Source organism: Gouania willdenowi, chromosome 1, assembly GCF_900634775.1.
Source record: "Gouania willdenowi chromosome 1, fGouWil2.1, whole genome shotgun sequence".
Taxonomy (NCBI): domain Eukaryota; kingdom Metazoa; phylum Chordata; class Actinopteri; order Blenniiformes; family Gobiesocidae; genus Gouania; species Gouania willdenowi.
The window spans coordinates 45,435,307-45,453,361 of NC_041044.1; the positions used below are offsets into that span (position 1 = coordinate 45,435,307).

At 40.5% G+C, this 18,055-nt stretch overlaps 1 protein-coding gene across 6 annotated transcripts; it reads left to right on the top strand.

Moving 5' to 3' along the window:
* The first annotated feature begins 376 nt into the window (after positions 1–376).
* Positions 377–17,222, top strand: alg13 (ALG13 UDP-N-acetylglucosaminyltransferase subunit). Of its 6 annotated transcripts, none has more exons than XM_028459046.1 (25): positions 377–623; positions 3,426–3,509; positions 4,247–4,297; positions 4,367–4,413; positions 4,482–4,554; positions 4,627–4,708; positions 4,782–4,947; positions 5,018–5,063; positions 5,128–5,245; positions 5,314–5,378; positions 6,541–6,641; positions 8,628–8,713; positions 8,803–9,073; positions 9,147–9,257; positions 12,988–13,135; positions 13,261–13,420; positions 13,494–13,529; positions 13,603–13,658; positions 13,758–13,826; positions 14,036–14,159; positions 16,103–16,222; positions 16,323–16,363; positions 16,436–16,499; positions 16,577–16,636; positions 16,713–17,222. In XM_028459046.1, exons 1-25 carry the CDS (start codon positions 504–506, stop codon positions 17,066–17,068), a joined length of 2,655 nt encoding a protein of 884 aa, XP_028314847.1. In that variant the 5' UTR covers positions 377–503; the 3' UTR covers positions 17,069–17,222. The 6 variants fall into 6 exon arrangements, with proteins under 6 accessions (XP_028314847.1, XP_028317824.1, XP_028318601.1 ...); XM_028462023.1 differs by having other exon boundaries at positions 14,150–14,159; XM_028462800.1 differs by having other exon boundaries at positions 13,758–13,790; positions 14,150–14,159.
* The last annotated feature ends 833 nt before the right edge of the window (positions 17,223–18,055 follow it).

Here is an 18,055-nt window from a genome sequence, read left to right on the forward strand (position 1 = left end):
AATATACATTACAGTAAAAATACAAAACAAAATAAACGTCAACAAAAACACACATAAAGCCTTTTTTCCTGTTGCTGATTGGTCATTTTTCTGATGTTGATGACACATTTTGTGCCCCCGCTGTAATAAAAGTTTAGATTTGTATCGTTATTATTGAATCAAAAACGTTTTAATAAAGGAAAAAAGTTAAATTAAAAGTAAATATTTTCAAAGAAAAAAAATATTGAAATGCAAATTTTGCAATCTTTGATTGAAAATATTTACTTTTAATTTGAAGTAAATAGTTTTTTTTAATGTAATAATGAAGACACAAATCCACCTCCATAGTTTCCGAGCCTCCTCCTGGTCCCTGAAGGTCTCACTCAGTCCTAATTGATCTCACCTGGTGATGCCGCAGTGGCTCGAGCTCAGTCCGAGCAGTTACCGGAGAATTTACCGTGAGTTCACCGAGATCTTACCGGATAATATACCGTTCCACAGCACGTGGGCTGCACGGCAGCGGGATGCAGAAAGGCCTGAAGAAGTACTTCATGAACATGGACGAGTACCTGTCCAGTCTGGGGCTCTACAGGAAGATGGTGGCCAGGGACGCCTCCAGCCTGTTCAGGGCCGTGTCCGAGCAGGTGAGCGCGTGCACAGGTGTCGCCATCTGTTCGGTACCTGCACGGTAACTCCGGCTCTGACGTCACTAACGGTGTTTCACCCAGTGATGGTTAAACCGAGTCATTAATTTAAAAACTCATGAATTAGTTAATGAGGCTGTGAAGCTTTAATACGACGAACAACAGCGTCTCCTGTTGGTCAGACTGTGGAATGTACTAAACTACTTTAGGACACACTTATTATTTGTGTCAGTGTTGCCAAATCTGATCTTAAAACCCGCCCATCCCAGTAAAAACTAGCACAAACCACGAAGTTGCCAGACACGAGTGTAAACCCGCAAAATCATCACACATGCAATAGAAAATGAGAGAAATGTTCATTTCTGTCTGAGAAAAGTATATAAAGTGTGTGGTGAGGGTTTTTACAGCCTTAAAACATGTATATAATTGTAAAAAATAAAGCTGACTACTTTTGCGGATTTCGCCTATTGTGGGTTATTTTTTTAACGTAACCCCCGCGATTAATAAGGGACTACTGTAGAGGGTTGGATTATTATTATTTTTTTTTCCAAATGCTCCATTTGCACATACAAACTTTGATTTGTATCAAATTTGACTCAGTTGTTAAACTCTCGGCCCTAAACCAGCTCAATGTGGAAAAACGGACATTGGCACGTTAGCGCCCCCTACAGAGTGGAGATAATTTAATATGGGGGAAAAAAATAGATTAAAAAGATTAAAATTTTTCACAAACTTCTGTTTTGGTCTGTTTATCAAAAAAGCCAATGAGACGTATGTTTTATTTTTAATCGTGTTATTTTGTACCGAGATTATCTAAGTTTTGTGTTAATAGGAAACTGGTCAAAAACATCAGCTCAGACTTTAACACACTTAGTATTACTACTGTTACTATTAGTACTAGTATTACTACTGTTAGTACTATTACTACTATTAGTACTACTATTAGTATAAATACTATTACTACCATTATTACTACTATTACTATTAATGTTCTTGGATGTGTTAGTACAACAAAAATCATAAATATGTCTAACTTTATATATCTCAGTACGTTTCTGTCTAAACAAATCAATAATAAAGCATTAATAATATAAAATTCACTGTTATATTATGTCTTTGTATGAACTTCAGGCGGTGCAACAAAGGCAGCACGGCGAAGGCGAGGGCCGTTTAACTTATATTTTGTGGGATTGTTCTATGTATTTTAACTCTTGACTATCACAGCCATAAAGTTGCATTTTGACAATGTATCTGATGTCTGCAATCATTTTTAAGTGCATTGAAATCAAAAATGAAATTGAAACTCAAATTTTTCTGTAAAAAATCAGATTTTTTTTTTTAATCAAAATTGCTTAGCCTTACTGAGTATTTTTTCTGCTTTTTGGCACCCTTAGCAGTCGCTGGTCAGCTGATCTAAGCCCCCCAGCAGGGACATGGGGTGAAAAAATGAACTGGCAGTCAGTGTAAAGTGCTCAGGACAGGGGAAAATGTGCCTGTTAAAAGCAGCGTTCTGTACTATCTGATGGAGGATGTACTAATCCCCACATACAGTGAGATACAGTAGTCCAGTCCAGAGGTAATAAAAGCATGGATCACTGTCTCAAAATGTTGCTGAGTAAGCATTGGTTTGATTTTTGGCCGCTTGATTTGACAACAACTCTGATCTGGATATCAAATGTGAGTGTGTCATCTAGCCCAAAGCCAAATAATAACTGTAAAAAGGTGCCCGTTCAAGCCATGTAGGCCTAATTTTTGTTATTTACATCACAAATGACCTGTATGAGGACTACATGCAAAACAATTTATTTAAACAAATTAAAATTATGCCTCTCCACTAGGGGTGTAACGATTCACTTAACTCCCGATACGATTTGATTCACGATACTGGGTTCACGATTCGCTCACGATTTGTTTTACAAAATGTAGACAAATGACTGAAAAATATTCCTTTATTGTTTTGGAAAAAAAAAAAACTAGAAAATACTGTATTATTTTTCTTTTATTTTTCATTGTCAAAAGAATCCCTTGATAAACTATTCAAAACAATGCAATTTAACTAAAAATAAATCTTGAATGAAATAAATAAATGAATAATACAAATGAAGAAGCCTATTAATTTAAGTTCAAGTAAACAATGCAAAACTGCATATTTTTCTTTTAAAAGTGCAACTGAAAATGTATTTTGTTCCTTAACAATTGGACTTTAAAAAAAACAAAACAGTCATTGCACTGATTTACGTCAGATATTAGTTTGGACCAGCAGAGGGCGCTGGTAACCCAGTGGTCGGTTGGGATGCAGCTATTCTGTGCATGGAAGAAGAGATGCTATGCTAGCAGACAGAGCTAATAGAAAAACGTGACTTTTACAGATATTCACTTAATATTACAAATATTATTTTGGTGCTAAAGGTGTAAGGAATCATTTATGAACATGTTTAAGAGTAGAAGGCGGCCAGAAAGAAAGTAGTAGCAGATTCCACCCGCCGCCTACACTTTTGAACGAGAAGGATGAATATATATAGCGCCCTCTGCTGTTTAAAAAAAATACTGCGATTCAATTTTCACAGTATCGATGTGAACCGATACCTATGAATCAATTTTTAACTGCCTTACGATTAATCGTTACATCCCTACTCTTCCTTCATCTTAAGCAGGGTTTAAAAGGTGCTTTATAGATAAATGGTTTAAAAAAAAAAAAATGAATCTGAAATTATTGACCGATGAATCAATTCTGAAAACAATTGTTAGCCACAGCTCTAATTATATGTATATAATTATATTGTTATTACACTGTGTGTGTAGTTGTATTACTCTCAGAGCTACCATCAGAGGATCAGACAGGACTGCGCTGACTTCATGAGAGCCAACAGATGTAACTTTGAGCCGGTGAGTTAGTGACATTAGTTAACCCAGGGGTTCTCAACCTTGGGCTCAGGGCCTCATTTTGGGGTTGAGACATTGGGAGCGGGTCACTAGATGCCTTCAATTTGAGCCCATTTTTGCTTATTTTTACCCTTTTTCTGCAACTCAACCTATTTTCATCACTTTTTCTTGCCATATTTTTGCTCCTTTTAATGTATTTTTGCTACATTTCTCACCATTTCGGACACTTCTACATCACATTTCCAGACGTGCAGCACTTATAAAGCCTTTCCACCACTTTTACACCTAATGTCACATATGTTGACCCATTATTGTCATTATTTTTATTCTCTTTTCACCACATTTCATTAATTTTTTTGCCAATTTAACCACATTCACCATTTATCATGCCTATTATTTACTAGTTTAAAGTAATTGTTCCAATATTGACACTTTGAACCCTTTTTACCACTTTTTCTGACCATTTTAGGTCACTTTTAGCCCATTTTATTTCTGATTAAAACACCTTTATTATGGCGGTCACGGGCTGAAAAGTTTAAGAACCACTGACAACCAATGTACACACAACACTGAACTAACGTGTGTGTGTGTGTGTGTGTGTGTGTGTGTGTGTGTGTGTGTGTGTGTGTGTGTGTGTGTGTGTGTGTGTGTGTGTGTGTGTGTGTGTGTGTGTGTGTGTGTGTGTGTGTGTGTGTGTGTGTGTGTGTGTGTGTGTGTGTGTGTGTGTGTGTGTGTGTCAGTTTGTTGAAGGCTCTTTTGAAAAGTACTTGGAGCGGTTGGAAGATCCAAAGGTAAGTTCTGTTTACCTGTTGGCATGTAATCCACCCCCGTTTAAGTGTGTGTGTGTGTGTGTGTGTTAGGAGACAGTGGGTCAGGTGGAGATCAAAGCTCTCTCTCAGCTCTACAGGTGAGTTAACTCCGCCCCTCACAGACAGATGCTGCACTTGTTGTCATCGTAATGATGTGTGTGTGTAGGCGGTGCTTCCTGATCTATCGTTATCCAGGTAAACCTGCCACCATCATCTCAGAGGACGACTACCTGGATAAGGTGAGCACCTAAACACTGCTCTGTGACTGGGTGCCTTGATAATGCTGTGTTGTCCTTGTTTGTGTTGCCTAGGTAACCCTGTGCTGCTCCATCAATGGTCATTATGACATCGTTTATCCGAGGAATTACCCCGCCTCAGCCGCCCTGTGCCAGTGTGAGTGTGTGTTGGTGTGTGTCAGTGTCTGTGTGTACAGACTGTTTTAATTAATGTGTGTGTGTGTGCGTAGCGGTGCTGTATGAGCTCCTCTACATTCAGGTGTTTGATCTAGAGGAGGCGGAGCTTAATCAGGCAATGGAGGCCTTTAGGGTTGGAGGTCGTCGCTATAGAAACAGTCCCTCAGCGTGCAGTGATGTGGACCTCGGCTACGACACACCTGAGGATCGAACACACGGGTACACACACACACGTCAGGTATGTGTGTCTGTAGGTGTGTAACTGACAGTAATCAAAGTGTGTGTTCAGCTGCAGGGATGAGGTGGATGTGGGCGGAGCTGTGGATGACATCAAGGTAAAAACTAAAGCTCCTACACACCTGGCAAATACACATGTTCTGATTGGTTGTTGTGTGGTAGATACGTGCAGAAGCCCCTCCCCTTGTCAGACTGTCCCTACCTTACAAAGTGATGAAGTCCTTGGATGGAGACGTTTACAGGAATCTGGAGTTTGACGTGTGGCAGGACACCTGCAAAGGTAACCCACACATGCACTGTACTCTGATTACAGTGGTGTAATCAGATTACTGTTCCACTCTGTGACAGAGATGCAGAAGACGGACTACATGGTGTTTGCAGGGAGGCAGTACTTCCTGGGAGACAAATGTCAGGTAACACTTTACACATCCTGAGGTAGTAACACAACACACCTTCTAAAGAACCAGTCACTAGATAACATGATCACCACTTCAACCATGACTCAGTAAAAAAACATCTGATGCAAATAGTGTTCACACAACTTCAGTTTCACTACAGTCTAAAACAAAGGTCAGTACTTACTGACAGTAGCTGGGTTTCATTACAGATTTTAAATTATATTTCTATTGTAAGTATAAATGTGCTTTTGTTACGACCCGAAAGGAATGAACATATTTATAACGGACACGGGAAAACCAGGATATACAATTTTAACGTTTTTATTTAGGCATTGCTAGGATTGCTGCGTTTCCACTGTTTCCTGAGGGAAATAAAAGAGCAATCAACAAAGCACTAAATCCCATGTCTTAAAACTAACAACAAAACAAAGAAAGACAAAGTAACGACTTACAAAGTAAGAACTGAAAGTTGGACCTGACGAGTCAGCTAAACAGAATAAAAAGGTGCAGCTCCAAGTTAACCCTGTACAGGGCCCGCTGAGCTGAGGCCACACCCAAACTAAGAAACGAAAACCAACCCCGTCTAAACCCCCCCCAAAGAAACCATGAAAACAGTACACACCGGCAGCAGAGCAGAGTCAGTGGATGTTTGCAGATGGGGAAGGGCGAGTTACCCGTATACTGCCAGCCTATTTATAGGCAGGATAGGTGCACTGTGCGAAACAGCTTTGAACATGTTTCCATTAAAGGTTGTTTTGGGGGAGGAGCCTGGTAACTGTGGTGAAATCTGATCTTGTGAGACTTCTTAGCAGGAAGATGGACGTTTAGAACCTCCTTAGAACATTCTGTATTCCTTTGTTGTTTCACGTCTAATGATCACTAATCATGATTGAGTCTAATGATCACTAATCTTCTGTCCACACGTACTGCGTCTTGTTTACGCTGAGAGAAATGGTCATGTGACCAGGTCCGTCACGTTCTGACGTTTAAGTGACTGTTTTTATTCTGAATCCAGGTGTTTCCATTCCCAGTTTATTGCTATTTATATTTTGCACATTTCCAAGAGAAATGGAAAAGCATCACTAACTGTTCCTGTCCTCTCTCACATAGACATGTATAGAGTAGATTTGTTCCTGTTAGATTTGTGTAGAATCGTGTAAATCAGTAAATGTTTCAGGTGCGTTTGGAGCCCAAAGGGAAATACTACAACGCTTTCATCCAGGAAGTAGGAACTCACTCCACGGCCGTCACCGTCTTCATTGAAGAGCTGGGAGAGAAGTGAGTCTGTCTAGAATGTGAGATAGAGAGCAGAGTTCTCACCAGAAATGTTTCAAAGCACAGGGGGATCTTGTGGTGCACGAGTGAGCGCCATTATTGCAGAACATTTTAGAATGTCTAACTCTGAAATTAAATTTAGTGAAGTAAAGTTAAATTTGGTTTTGTTGGTATTTTTTTTTTTTGTTTGTTCCAACCTTAGTTTAAAGTTATTATAAGTTGATGATGAATGTAGTTAGTTACTCATGGTTGGTGTGTGTATATGTGTATGTATATGTATGTATATGTGTATGTATATGTATGTATATGTATGTATATGTGTATGTATATGTATGTATATATATGTATATGTGTATGTATATGTATGTCCTCCACTAATCATACATGAGTGGCTTTTTCTCAAAAATAGGTAATTTATGTGGATCGTATAGATCAGGGGTCACCAACCTTTTTGAAACCAAGAGCTACTTCTTGGGTACTGATTAATGCGAAGGGCTACCAGTTTGATACACACTTAAATAAATTGCCAGAAATAGCCAAACTCTGTTATTATTAATAATTAATATTTATCTTTGTGGAAACACTGATCATCTCAATGATTTCTAACAATAAATATATATAGAAACAGATAAATATCAATATGCAACACTTTATTTTTATATTCAAAAGAGCGGGGGGGGGGGGGTGTAGTTTGCTTTTTAAAGAGAAAATGAAATAATTCAATGCAAATGGTAAATGGTGGTAGTAGTAGAATAAATAAAATAAATAACATAAAATTAAACAAAAAAGGCATACATTGCATAAATTATCCATCAATCTATGCAATGTATGCTTGAAATAAAAATAATCAACAAAAGGAAAATTAAACATAGCCTATACAACAACAGCTATAACCATAACAGAAACACTTCCCTACACATGGTTGGATTTGATTTTCTCCAGATTTCCTCACTGACATTGTCCGGGCGGACCATCCTTCACTGAGCGTCGTTTCCGGCCGGACAATAATAACGATTACACCTCTTCTTATGCGGTGTAATCGTTATTATTATTACAACAATATTATTATTACAATAATATAATTACACCTCATAAGAAGAGGAAGAAGAGTCTTCTTCCTCTTCTTATGAGGTGTAATCGTTATTATTGTCCGGCTGGAAACGACGCTCAGTGAAGGATGGTCCGCCCGGACAATGTCGGGCAGAAATCAGGAGAAAATCGGGAGGGTTGGCAAGTATGTATTAAACACAAAAAACACTTTACATTTTAAGTGTTTATATATATGTATTGTCATTTCTAAGTTACATGTATGTGTGATTTAAACAAGAATAGCTAAATAAATAAATCTATATATATAAAAGCTCACTGGTAAGTGCTGCTATTTGAGCTATTTTTAGAACAGGCCAGCGGGCGACTCATCTGGTCCTTACGGGCGACCTGGTGCCCGCGGGCACCGCGTTGGTGACCCCTGGTATAGATATATGTAGATACAATGAGTTTTTTTTCTTTGGGGGGGGGGGTGTTGTCATAGGTTGTTTACTGTTCCTTACACGCTGAAGGTTCAATCTGTTCCACACATATCTACTATACATAAACTGATGTATTGTGTACATATTACTCCGCGGTGGACTGATATGTGAGCGCATAGCCCTCAGTGCTGGTGCTCCATACTGACCTGCTTAGAACAGGTCAAGAGTGGACTAAATCAGTTTTACACAGACACTTTCCAGGTATGTAGGGCCCTATAGCAACACGTTAAGGAATCATTTCATAGACCTTGAAAAAGTTAAAAAAGTTGTTTTGGTAGAGGGGCTATCTTCTCATCAAGAGGTTGGGGACACCAGTCTGTGTATATAAGCTGAGCTCCCAATGCTCTGACGTGTGTGAATGAGTTGATATTGTATAGAGACTACTGTAGTGTACTCATAAAAGCTCTAAATAAAACGTGTGTGCGTGTGTGTGTGTGTGCACATGTAACATGTCCCTCAGACACCTCGTCCCACTGACTGATCTGAAGCCTGTTAATCCTGTTCCTGCCTGGAACGTGGCCGTCCCTCCACGGAAAGGAGAGCTGGGTTCGTCTCGAGATAAAAACTTGTAGTTTCAGTTTAACTTTTCTACACTTTTTAACATTTATTATTAGGTAACTTTTCTTGTGTGTCAGACACCGACTCTCGAGGCTCTCAGCGTCATCATCGTCATAGGTACTTCAGGAAGTCCAGAGGCAGCAGTGGGATGAAAGGAACAGAGCTTCTAATGGCTCCACCCTCCTCATACAGTGGCTCCGCCCCTCCCCCGCTGCCCCCCCGCTTCCAGCCAACGGGCCACCCCCGCCCGCTGCCTCCTCCCTCACCAGGAGCCATGACCTACGACCCCTATGTTCCCCCCCACCACCAGCCGCCGCCCCCCAGGCCGGCTCGCTACGGCACGACCAGGTGACCCAACACTGAGCTGTGATTGGTCAAGAGGCTGCTGCAGGGACAACTAATGTGTGTGCGTTTCCATCAGAAGCTCCCCTCGATTCCTTAACCGTCACCTGATTGGTCCACAGCTGACCTATTACCACCATCCCAGCAGGAGATATTACCATGACTACGAAAACTATGGCTTCAGATCCAGGTACAACACACACACACACACACCCCCCAATAGATTCATCAAATATACTTTTATTCAAGTTTAAATATTTAACAGAAAATCACTTCATAAAACACAAACCAAGGTTTCATGTTTCAAAGAAATGACGTGTCCGTCGACCTAAGACCACGCCCACACAGGAGCTGTGTTTTATTAGTGAGGATGCATGTAAAGCTAATAGCAATATTAATGCTTGGTTAATTAATACTGGTTAACTCATTCACTGCCAGTCATTTTAGAGTATTTTGACTGATTTTTAAAGAATATTTTGTACTATGACATTTTAAAATTTTAAACCAGAAAGATGAGTCTCTGCTTTTCACTAGAAAGCTTTTTATTTGTAGCTTGTTTCGTTCTTCTGTAATCAGTTGAATAGAAGCAACTTTCACACAAATCACCAGTTTGTGACAAAAAAACTGAAAAAAAAGGATTTTTCTGAAAAAATCTATTAGTGACTTTGAAACTATTTATTGTTTTTGCTTCAGTAACACCTCAACATTAGTTTCCTTCTATGAAACTACAAAAACAACACTGAGACCAGGCTTTTGATGGCAATATTATTATTATTTTACTATCTGGGTCAGAGTTGAATGGATTTCCTACTGTATTGGCGTTCCTACAAGTCCCTCCCTCTGTCATTCTCCACACACGTAACTGAGTCGAGCCGAGTCTCACCGTTTGGTAGTTGATCGTTTTCTCTCATGATCGCGACACTCAATAGTCACTTAGTTCCACACATGCTCTGCTAGAGTGTGAGCTTCACAATATTCCCTCGTAGCGCCATTTTCTGCCTCGTCCCTGGCTGCTCCCTCCCCAGCGATAGTGATAATCATAGATAATCTCTCGTCCAAAGGTGCTCTACTGCCACCTACATGGCACCAGTTAGTTACTACTAGAGCTGTCACGATACCAACATGAGTAACCATGATACTCTACCAGACAAAGTATCACGGTTCAGGGTAATATTGTGATACTGAAGCCTTTGTTTTAATTATTATTATTATTTCTATGAACTGCATTGTATAAGTTATAAATACTTATTAATTACTTATAGTGTTGTTTGGTGCATGATAAGAGTACATGAACAAAAGCATATAAGCAATAAAAAAAACTAATAAATGAATATAGAATTTATATGGTAGAAATTAAAAAAATAAGTTTCCTTTGCACATTAATTTATGTTTAACTAATATAAATAATGAACTAACTATATTTTTATGTATTTTCTGGGTGACATCACTGGTGTTTTATGAGATTGAATGTGAGCCTCCTTTGTATAAACATAATTTGTAAATATTGTTTGTACATTGTAAATATCTCTGTGACTAAATAAATAGATCGCTCTGAGTCCGTGCGGAAAAAACAAAACAAAGTGTTCCTCCTTTGGCTCCTATAGCTGGTGACAGCGCCTGCACAGTAGATCTATTGCTTTGCCTTGTTTAAAGACAAAATAGTTCCTAATGAGACTTTTGGAGTTTGGTTTTTTTAGTAAAAGTAGTGATGCCACTGACGACGACGCCACCACGGCAGACTCGCCGCTCAGACACGGTGCTTCTGCCATGTGTTGTTTCATGTTTATGACTGTAAGCCGTACACGCGTTCTGGCGAGACAGAACTTTAGCTTGTTTTGTTATGAAGCGAGTTTTTGTTGAAGCGGAGCTGCCTTCAGTTCCTTGATGCCGGCATAAACACACAAACAGCCAATCAGCTACAGATGGGTGGACCCAACGTGTAATGCTAGTTTAATTCTAGTTGATGCTAATGTTAGTTAATGTTAATGCTAGCTAATATTAATGTTGGTTAATGTTAATGTTATACTAACTAGGGATGTCCTGTTCAGGTTTGTTTTGCCTTGAGTCCGAGTCCTTTGATTATGAGAATTGGCCGATACCAAGTCCTGATCCGATACTTCTATAATACATTAAAAATATAAAAAAGAGCAAAAAACATTCAGGGTGTCCCTTATTTATTTTATTCACCTTATTTTAACATTCAACCCTAAACAGACATTTCTGTGACTTAGCTTAATCAATCAATAAATGAAAAGAAAATTAACTTTAGACTTTAGTACAAGATTAAATATTAAATAAAAATGTCTGATATAAAAATGAGTAGTGCCTCATCTTAAAATACCCAACAGACATGTTAACAAATGAGAAAATAAAAGTACCACAGTGTAAATTAAGGCCAGTAATGAGCTTTTAGGAACTCTTAATGTTTAATCTAATAATTTAGTTTCACAGATTAAAATGTGTTTTTATTGATGAAAAGTATGATAACTTCATTTTGTTGGTATTGTAGGTTTAGAGCATGTACAGTATTAGCTGTTTATTAAATAAAGTGAGGTCTAGAGATAGAGGTTGATTTAGAACAGGGGTTCATCTGGTCTCACCCTGGGACCCACATTTTTCCATGATCATTAAATCACGACCCACTTTTTTTTTTAAGTTTTTCAAAAATAGCTGTTAACAACATACACACATAATATTTATATATTTTTCCTTGCAAAAAATTATTTTAAATTTTTTGACCAGCTGTTCACGACCTTCCCAGGACAGGATCACTGGCTCACGTGACCATGGCTCAGGTGGTAGAGGGGCCGTCCTCTGATCGAGAGGTTGGGGGTTGGGTCTATACCAGTCTATGTGTTAAAGTGTTTTTGGGCAAGGCACTGAACCCCAAGTTGCTCCCAGTGGTTGACTAGTGCCTTGCATGGTGGCTCTGTCCCACTGGTGTGTGAATGAGTTGATATGTAAAGCACTTTGTGACCTCTGTCTGTGAAAAGTTCTATAAAAATAAACATTACTTACTACATTGATGTAGAACACACCTGCACGTCCTGTTGTAGGCGCTTGATATAGAAATACTGCAGTAGATTGTGTGTGAGAAACGACCATCCTTAGTCAAACACGCAAATCACACAAACACTGGCGTGAGCGCACACAACCACGCCCTCAAACATCTGTGCGCACACACACTAGCATCAGGCTAGTTAGCAGAGAGGCTAACGATACGTTTGGTCTCTTCGAAACAGAACAAATGTTGTAGTGATTTACCTGATGTTGAACTCCTTTATTCACAAACGTGTGAGAACTTGTGTCCAACTCTCCACTTCCGCTCTGCATCAACTTGTTCTGCTGACCAAACTGACAGACAAAGCTCCTCCTCTTTTGGACACAACTTCTGCTGTCATGTTCTGCTGCTTCAGAGCTTTCTAATCCATTTACACCGTAACCATGGTAACCAGAGCGCTACTGTTTACCTTCAAAGTGCAACATTAAAAAGGCTCCGGTCTGACACGGTGCAGCGTAGCATTCTGATCGTTGTGTAATCAATAAACCGGAACAGTGGTATATTAAACATGTATATCATAACTAAAATATATAGCGGTATTTGGTATGAACCGATATACCGCCCACCCCTATAATGATAATAAATATACATATATATCAGAGTCTTGATCGGGAGATAACGTTCGATTCCGATCGAGTCTGAAACCACGTGATTGGGCCTGATTTCCAATCACGTGATCTGATCAGGACATTCTTAATACTAATGCTAGTTTAATGCTAATGCTGTATTCGATGTGGGCAGCACCTCCATCTTCTACATTTTCTTAATTAAATGCAAATATTCTAGTTATTTTAGTTTTTCACCTTGTTTTGTGTATCAGTGTGCGTTTCATTGTTATAGTGTGTGTGTGTGTGTTCAGACGGACTCGTCGTCAGCTAGCGGCGGCGCTGAACAAAGACTGTCAGTTTGGATTCTCGGAGGCGGTGGAGGAGCCGTCGGATCTGGATGCCACTATAGCTTATTATCAGCTGGACGAGGGTGGCGATGGTGTGTTTACGTCACTGCAGGTCGGTCACATGACCATACATGAGCGTGTTTACACTTCGAATTACACTTAAAACTTTTAAACTTCAGCGAAAACTCCAAAGATTAACAAAAATAAAAGGAAAAATAAAAAACTCATCCCCTTTAGGGACCACCAGTGGCTCCGCCCCCTTCCATAGGAGCCCCACCCCCTCAGGCTAGCTCTACCTATAGAGTGCAGAGAGGCTCGGGGCCCCGCCCACCAACTCAGACGGGTAACTCACCTGAGTGTTCATCAGAGGAGGAGCAGGAGGACCCTGTGGACCAAGGTGAGATGGGGGCGGAGCTAGGCCTGAGGATAGGGCGGGGCTTAGACTGTAATATTACTGTGTGTGTGTGTAGCAGAGTACACAGAGGAGTTCATCTACAGTGCTCAGGGTGAGTGACATCACGTCCCTTACACACCTCAGGTTTTACAAACGTTAAACATTGGTTCATGTTTTTAAATCAGATCCCAGCTTTGAGACGTCAGGAGTTTACACCACGTCTGAGCCCTCCACCAATCAGGTGAGACCTGAGCTCTGCTATAACTGGTGTCTGTGTTAACTGATGACTTCCTTCAGAGGTGTAATGAACATGTCAGTGAAGGATCTTCATCTGTTTCAGGATGAACAGGAACGTGGAGCAGCAGATTCTCCTGTGAGATCAGAACTCACCTACAGCTACACACAACAGGTGTGTGTGTGTGTGTGTGTGTGTGTGTGTGTGTGTGTGTGTGTGTGTGTGTGTGTGTGTGTGTGTGTGTGTGTGTGTGTGTGTGTGTGTGTGTGTGTGTGTGTGTGTGTGTGTGTGTGTGTGTGTGTGTGTGTGTGTGTGTGTGTGTGTGTGTGTGTGTGTCCATCATCTCTTATACACACGCTAATATGTCCGTGTGTGTATCAAAGGTAGTGAAGCCATTGAATGTGATCTGCTCTTCTCCTTCCTCGTCTTCCTCTTCACCATCATCTCCATCACGAGTTCCTGCTGCTGCTCACCTTCAAACAACTGTACACACACAGCCCCGCTCTGGTACACACACACACACACACACACACACACACAGCCCCGCTCAGGTACGCGCGCGCACACACACACACACACAGCCCCGCTCAGGTACGCGCGCGCACACACACGCACACACACACACACACACACACACACACACACACACACACACACACACACACACACACACACACACACACACACACACACACACACACACAGCCCCGCTCAGGTACACGCACACATATAATTGTGTGTTAGTGAGTGCTGCCAGCCCAAGTAAATGTCTAAAAACTATTTCCTACATTTTCAGGCCTAATTTTGTGAAGTAAAGCTTCAGCTAGGGCTGGGCAATTTTTTTTCAATGCACTTAAAGGTAGGGTAGGTGATTTTCTAAAGCTAGCATGATTTTGAATGTAGCCTCCCTGATGGCTCCGCCTTTACCCCCCTCGCCCCTCCCCTCTGTGCTCTGTTTCACTCACATGGATGCTCACAGCTGCTGCAGAAGAGCTCAGCTCATCACTTGTATTGTGTAGAAACGTCTCATTCAGCAGTAAATAAACAATAAACTTTATGATTTTATATGTTAAAAACGTGACTTAAAAACTCTGATTTAACTCTGTCAGCAGTGACGAGCTTTGTGTGAACTCGTGCATGCGAGGGATCGAGAACGAACAGGGAGACGTTGATTAGGTAAAAATAACGGTTCATTTTTTTCCATTGGTCAAAGTTATTACAAATGTACAGCTGCTACAGATGATGGATTTTATTTGTTCCTTTTTCAGAGAACATGAGATCTTATCTGGAGAAAATTACCTACCCTAGCTTTAATGACTGCAGACATCAGATATATTGTCACAAGTGCAACTTTATTGCTGTGATTGTTCTCGAGTTAAAATGCATAAAACAATCCCAAAATAAAAATTAAATGAGGCTGTGTTATTCAACAATTTCAAGCTTTAGGATTTAAGAGGACCAACTAACTCAAAAATAAATTAACTAAAGTAAATAAACTCCCCCATAGACTGTGAATCCACCACAGATGCAGTGAATCTCCAGGAGTCCAACATAGCTCTACATCTTCTGTTTTGCCTGGTCAGTGCAATTGATCACATATGCAATAAATAAGATCATAGTAATGTTCCACTGATTTCCTCCTTTCTGTGATTGATCACCATTGTTAGTTTGTTCTTTCTGCTCCTGCTGTTTGTTTCTCTTCTTCCTTCTCTAATCTTTTCACTGCTTCAGCATTATTTTCTTCACTTCCTCTGCTTTCTTCCTTATTTCACATTTTCTATCCATAACTCGGTGCTCCCCTCCACAGTTGCTACATTAGGGCTGCACACCTTCAATGCGTTCCTCCAACTTGTGTTCCTCACTGCATCTCTGGCTACAGTAATCCACAAAGACGAAATGCCAAAAAGTCAGAAAAAACTGTGGGGGAAAAAAAAAACTTGAATTTGCAAAATAATAGTTTTAGCTACAAATTTGATAGATTATTTTTTTTTTGCCTAGCCCTAAGTAAAGCTGAATTTTTTTATTTCTGCTGAAACATAAATGATCAGATATGAACAAATGTTTATTGATCCTAGTACCACTTCATATTTTAGTCTAAGTATTTAAATATCTTTTTTTTAGTTATGAAGTCAGTGACTGCCCTCTATGGTTCGAACGCTGCTATTGCAATAGAATGTTTCTGTTGGCCCCACCCCTCCTATAAAAGGAGGAGGAGGACCTGGTTTCCTCTGTGAACATTGATTGAAAGCTCATGGTAGAACTAGGCAGTGCTGCGGAGGCGGAGCTGCTTTGACCCTTCGATCAAACAAACACATTTTATTGGCCACACTGATAAGTTTCCAACCTCTGCCATAGAGGATTAAAATCACAGCGCACACAGTTGTCAGTTCAAACACACGGGTTGTGAAGCTGTAGTTTGGTTACCATGGAAACCTTTTCTGTGTGTGCAGTTCCCATGGCGATGCCTGCCGCCTCGCCCTGGTTAGTCAATGAGCTTGGTGAGCCTGTGTGTGCTGTGGTAGCTCCGCCCCCTTATTCCTACGACCCCAACGGCAGCGACTTACCCAGAGGTCAGAGGTTTAAGGTCAAAGCAGATGAAGTGTTCCCCTGTGTTTGCTCAGTGTGTGTGTGTGTGTGTGTGTGTGTGTGTGTGTGTGTGTGTGTGTGTAGACTGCAGAGTCCTCCAGTATTACTTTAACCTTGGAGTCCAGGTAAGATGATGATTTGAAGTTTTACTGTTTATGAGGCTGGAGTCAAAAGTGTGTGTGTGTGTGTGTGCGCAGTATTACTGGCAGCAGCAGCAGGCGTTCTCGCCCCCCTCCCCTGATGGGACATACCTGTCCTACTGTAAGAACACACCGTTGCTCCTCATTGGTCCATTCACACACGCTTCTCTCCAATAACCCTGCCTCTTTTCCCCCCAGCCACCCCCCCGCTCTACCCAGAATCCTCTAGGGCAGCTGAAGGACCGGCCGAGGGACATGGTAACCGTAGCAACAACACTGACTGTGCACGGTAACCATGGTGATTGATGTGTAAACATGTGTTCTTACCCCTCAGGCCCTCCTGCCTCTGTAGAGGCTCTGCCCTCTTCTGTTAGCTCCGCCCCTTCAGCTTCCACCTCCTCTGCTGTGCTGTACTCTGATCAGGTGCCCCTCCCTCCTCCGTCGCTTGTGCACCTCCCCTATGAGGCTCCGCCCTCAGCTGCCTACCTGTCCACAGCTCCGCCCCCCATCCCTCACCCCACCTACCCCCACCCCTCTTCCTACCACCCCTGCATCACCTCTGCCTCCCACTGGGGGGCACTTTCTGTTGGGGGCCACGCCCCTCGGGTCTACTGCTCTGCCCCTAACCCTGCCCACGTGGTCAGTTACATCACAGCTCCGCCCCCTCACTACATCCCTCCCACCATGTGAACTTTTGGTCACTAAGGTAACAAGATTTCATTGGTTAGAAGTTGAGATTATTTCCATGGTTACGGACTGTCTGAAAAATATCTTTGTTAATTTATTTAACATTGTTGTTTAAGGAAGGTTTGTGAAGGGGGAGGGGCTTAAGGTGGGCGTGGTCAGTCCCTGTTTGTTTAGGGATGTTTTTGTTTTTTTCATTAAAGATTGTTTTTGTTCATCTGCACAAACATCTGTTCACTCGTTTGTTTACAGATTAACATTATTACAAATGTATTCATAATTTAGACCAATGAGAAGGCAGAGCTTTCATGTAATCTAAAGGATCTAAATACTTTTATTTTGTGTTAAAATAAGTGCTAAAGAGGCATGTTGTGATAAACTATTGAAGCTTTAATAATTCAGCACAAACGTCCACAACTCAACTGTTTACAATGAGTCATAGAAAAGCCAACACTCTGCACATAGTTTATCATCATTTAGGGTTACCATAGCAACTGTAAACAATAAACAGATTATTCGTCAAGCACAGCTGTTAAACTAAACTATTAAAAACAGTTATTATATATTTAATCCACTAATGGGTGAGAATGAAAGCAAAGATGGAAAAATAATAAAGATATTAAGGAGAGAATACATTTAAATGACTTAAAAATCAAAATGATAAATTTTACTGCATTAATGTGAAAAATCAATATGAATAAATTAGAAAAAAAAGCTTTGTAAAGTACAAAAAAAAATTTAAGTGTTTATCTCATCTGGTTAACTTAGTTGAGGTCTTTGTTAATGCATAAAGGTAATGAGGGTTAGTGAACTACATGCTGCTGCACTACGGCCTGCAGGGGGCGCTTTACGCTCATAAAGACGGTGGTTGTCAACCTTTTCAGACTAGACCCCCAAAATAAAGGTAAAGATATATCTGAATAATATCCACTGTTATCCAGGAAGTTAACTATTATTATAGTCATCTTAAAGATAGAAATCTTTGATTTAATC